This window comes from Falco naumanni, chromosome 15 (assembly GCF_017639655.2).
Source record: "Falco naumanni isolate bFalNau1 chromosome 15, bFalNau1.pat, whole genome shotgun sequence".
In the NCBI taxonomy this organism is placed as follows: domain Eukaryota; kingdom Metazoa; phylum Chordata; class Aves; order Falconiformes; family Falconidae; genus Falco; species Falco naumanni.
In genome coordinates this window covers 19,955,398-19,960,418 of record NC_054068.1, presented here as the reverse complement: position 1 = coordinate 19,960,418, position 5,021 = coordinate 19,955,398, and the positions used below count along the sequence as shown (strand labels likewise).

The 5,021-nt window shown below is 35.7% G+C and overlaps 1 protein-coding gene across 1 annotated transcript; it reads left to right on the top strand.

Moving 5' to 3' along the window:
• Positions 1–2,123: 2,123 nt before the first annotated feature.
• LOC121098052 (leukotriene B4 receptor 1-like) lies at positions 2,124–4,648 on the top strand. The gene has a single exon (XM_040615611.1). The coding sequence runs from the start codon at positions 2,303–2,305 to the stop codon at positions 3,311–3,313; it is 1,011 nt and encodes a 336-aa protein (XP_040471545.1). The 5' UTR covers positions 2,124–2,302; the 3' UTR covers positions 3,314–4,648.
• The last annotated feature ends 373 nt before the right edge of the window (positions 4,649–5,021 follow it).

Here is a 5,021-nt window from a genome sequence, read left to right as displayed (position 1 = left end):
TTTTGTGAAAGAGAAATCTCAGGCTGTTGCTGCAGTTCTGAGATTCATTTGTTTTCTTGTTATAATGAAAGAGACAGCCAGAGGCAGAGGCCATCTGGCAAGCAAACTTCAACTAGAGAAACATGTTTCTGAAAAATATAAGGACAGATGCCTCAGAAGTTCAACCAGATCCGTACACCACCAGATTAGAACTGTACTAATACTGGTAGCAATAGTTGTGCAGGCAACTGCTCTTTGCCACCAAAATTAAAGTTTGATAGAGGAGAATCTTACAGAGGTTTCACCCAATGCTACAGGAACATACAGGTACTTTTAGGGATCCTTGATAGAATGAGGACTGGCCACAGGGTTGTAGTTACAATTAGAGCTTTATTATGACATAAAAAAAATAATTATCAGCATAGCTTATGATTGTCAACAATTTCTAGCAGTTAGCATAGCTTATTGTTACACAATATTTTTAGCAATTATCATAACTTGCAGTTAAGCAGAATTTCTAGTAATCAGTATAGCTTTCTTATTATCTAGAGTCTTTAGTTACCTAGGCTTTTAGTCACCTGGGCCCTCTGCAGATCAGGTCAAATGCCTAATAATTGGTGTGTGATATAATAATCACAATCTAGTTTCAGACTTTACCTAAAAGAACCTGCCTGTCCCTGTAGCATTGGGCAACAGGAGGTACCAGGCATCTCTCCTTGAATAATATTTTTTTCCTATAAAAATCTGCAATTTAGTTCAATCTAGCTATACCACTGGCAATAAATTAATCAAGAGCCCTTCCAAAGTTACTTCAGGAGAAATAATGATTTCTGTATAGACGATAATGGTGATTTCATTAGAAGAAGAGACATTGCCCAGCACTTCCTCTCATTACTTGCTTTTGTCAAGTGGTTTTCAGAAATTCCCCTTAGAATACAAACAACTGGTTTGGGTTTTACCTTTACCCGATCTGTATTAAATGTAGTTAAAAATAAAAGCAACTGGAATTATCAGATTAAATCCAAATTAAATCTTTATTACACAAATAGTATTTTGAAGTTACAATACTTGACTTCAGTGGAGTTATTCTGGATTTGCTTTCAATCTCATTATACTCTTATGAGATCAAAACCAGCTAAGCAAACTAATTTGAGGGTGATGGTGTTGCAATCCTTTTTCCATGGTGAAAGATACTTTTCAACTTAATATTCTGCACTACATTTGCCAGGTTTGTAAAATTCTGCCTCAATACTTAGGGAAGAGAGAAAGCTATGCATAACTCCTTTTTTCTGTGCATCTTTTTATGGCAAATACCCTTCCAGTTTCACTTCTGTGACTTAAACATTTCTGTTGGTGCTGCTGTTTTAGTTCCTCCTTTAACTTTTTAGAAATTGACTTTAAAAGATGTTTTGACATTAGGATAACAAAATATTTTCATATTCCATGGCCAGACACTGAAGAATATAGGATTCACACAGGAATTGAATACTGCACTGACTACCAAACTTTCTAGGAGATAAAGTCATAGCTCATTGCTGGCGCAGCAGGAGGACAGCATAATAATAATTTTTCTCTCAGACATGGAGCATTTCCTCCTATAACTCTGTATTTGATGGTTATTGTTAGGCTAAAAGCCTGCAATTTCCCAGAGCATTAGAAATACAACTCCCACCCACTTTATTGTAGCAGTACAGTCTCGCTATAGGACTCCTTTATGCCAGCATATTTCTAAAGCACGATTGACCGTTTTCTGCTGAATTAAAAAAGACGACATGAAGGCAGTAAGCACAGCAGTTTTATGCTTTAGAATGGAATTTCACATCAAACATATAATGCATATTTGTGGTTTATCTGCCACCTCTCTTATTTTTGGCTTTGAATAAAATAAAATATGGAGTTAACCATAAAACAAGTAGAACAGCATAAAGAAGGTTTCTTTCTTCTCGTAGCTGTTGATTAGATCAGTAACTTTAACAACGTAACAAGCTTCTTTAAATAGGGACACTTTTGAAAGACCACCGACGTGCTTTAAAATCTGCTGAAGTATGACGGATGTATAACTAAAAGTAAAGTCAGGTGCTGCGCTGTATTTTTTTTTGCTTTGTATGCAAAAATGCACAGTCTTCCTAAACAACAGGAACTGCCATATGTGGTCAAGTGTTTGTAAGAGTGAGCATTAGGATGTGAGCTCAATGCCATATTAGTCTGCAGAATGTCAGTTAGAGAACTTTCTCTCGAGTAGTTCACTAACACCTTCAGAATAAAAGCAGAGTGTAACTCACCGAGGATATTGGCAACCGAGAAGAACTGAATAATTTCCAGAATGAGTCAAGCTGAGGAAAGCAGTATCCACTCAACATGGAATATTGTGCGGTCAGTAGTCTGCATAATACTGAGCTTGTCGTTTATTATTGGGACCCCTGGAAATTGCATCGTCATCTGGACTGTTTGTACAAAAATGAAGAAAGTATCTCCTTCAGTCCTGCTGATCTTAAATCTGGCCATTGCGGATGTCCTTGTGCTGATTACTTTACCAGTTTGGATTTACTCCTTTGCTGACTCATGGGTTTTTGGAGTCATCTTCTGCAAAATACTGGTTTTCATTATTTACTGCAGCATGTATGCGAGTATATTTCTAATTACAGCACTGAGCTTGGAGCGGTTAATGGCTGTGTTTTACCCTTTCACAATTCAAAGATACAAAACAAAAGAAAAAATTTCTTTAATCATGTTCCTCATTTGGTTCCTGTCTATTACTTTTGGCATTTCTGTCATTCCATTTCAAGAGACGGAAGAAACGAACGGTCGACTACTATGCACATGTCGTAACTACTCTTCTAACAGACAGAAAGTGTCATATCTTTTGCTGGAGACTCTTGCAGGTTTTGTAATCCCTTTTTTAATTATTTGCACGTGTTACGTGTGTGTTGCAAGAAGAATAAGCAGAATGACTTACCAATCTAAGCAGCGATCAGAACGGCTCATTGCCAGCATTGTGGTGGCGTTCATTTTATGCTGGTTCCCTCATCATCTCTTTAACATCCTAGATATTATTTCAATTCAGATAGAACTCTCTAACAAGGAACTGTCTTTGGCACTGGATGAAATTGTAGGCAGAGGAGTGTACATCTCTGGTGCACTTGTATTCATCAGTAGCTGTATTAACCCTCTACTTTATGCTTTTGCTGCCCAAAAATTTCAGAACCACCTGAGATTTGCCAAGATATCGAAGCTGTTCGAACAGATGAGTCAGACTGTAACAGAGGAAGACAAGAAAAAAGGTTTGGGTGCAACCAAACAAGAAGAAACTTTAGCAAGCACAGAAAATCTTTAACAGGGAACTTTGTGAATAGATTTAGTGAATAATGTGATTCTGCATCATGCCTTCATTAGTCCTTTCTCCTCGTACTCTCAGTTTTGTTTACTAAGCAGTCTGGGTAAAGCTAGAGCCAGGTAAAAGATTTTAAGGTTTGTTTTGTGTGTTATAAAACAATTGGCATTGACAGCAAAGTTCAGTTCCTAAGTTAATATGCAGATCATGAAACTAGCACTTGTACTTTCCATTAAAATTATTTGTGATTTCTAGAATGTCTGTGTGCAGAAAACAGAAAAGGACCATATGTTGACCACAGAAGCTTTGAAAGTTTAAAACTAAGTTTTTCTTCAGAAAAAGATGTTAGCTGTTCAAAAATCCTTATGTAATCTAAAGTTTTAAGAGACCATACTGAAATTCTTGATATGGGTAAGAATGGTTTTCAAGTACATTAATAACACATAAAACTTTGAGTAGATGGAAAATATAAAGCTATTTTTATTCATTGCTTTATTTAGGTTTGAAAGTAATAAGGGTTGTTTACACAGTTAGGGTCATTTGCTGAATTCTCTTTTGCTAATAGGTTTTAACAAGTAAAATGTGAACTGTGACATGCCTCTTCAGAAAAAATCAGGAGGTACAAGAATTGTGTTGTATGACAAACATAGTTACAGCCTTCATGCTATATTTGATGTCACATACATTGCATACTTCAGTGACAAACTATTGATATATTAAATATACATACTATGGGTATCCTCAAAGTTTCCAAGATGTCTATTACATTATGGAGGAATTGGATTAGGCTCTGCTGGGAGGGAAGGAGAGATCCTTGATACTATTTTTATGAGTAAGAAAATTATGGTAGTGATACAAAGTGTCTAATATCATAAGAACTTCACCTTCCAAATAAAAGCATTCTTTTCTTTTTCTTTTTCTTGTAGAATAGAATAGACTTCACCATAAGAAACCGATAAATTTAGCACTTGCAAGGACTTTATTTTAGTTTTGTGCATGTGTGCAAACTCACTGTGGAAAAACTGCATGGCATCAAGTGTTTGCTTTTGAAGTTTTTTTTTCAGTTATGCCTAACATTTTTTATGCTTCTTGCTTATTTTTAAGTCAATAATTTGTAATAAGATCAAAATAACTACTGATTACTAAGAAACATACTGTAATTTCCTGTACGTTGTTCTGGAGAGCTGCTAAATGGGCATGTTACTTATCTTTACAAAGCAATTACAAATACTAGCTAGAACTTAATTTTTAAAATCCAGTTATGTAACAGCTAAGGATATTTGAGTTTTATTAATTTAGCTTGTAAATGGAAATAAACACGGGGCAGTAAAATCCTTACCTGCTGATGGAAGAATATTTCTCTAAAAATTGCATATGTATTTGTTATTCTAATAGGAAAAATGTCCACACGACAGAAGGCTTTCCATCAATAGGGCTCCTTCACTAAAATTGACGTAAATAAAACTTTAGCCAGGCCTTATTTGCAACAAAGAGTAAGCAGCAGATTAAATCCCTTAGACTTTACCCCATCCACCTACCACTCTTTTTTCACCCCTCAAATGGCCCTGTAATTGCTATTAGTATATTTGCTATAGCAATGTGGCATCACCTCACAATAAAGGCAGCAACTTTAGTTATCTACAGCATAAAAAAGTGAAGCTGTGTTTCCCAATATGTTCTTGAGATAGGAGCCACTCACTGTTCAACCACA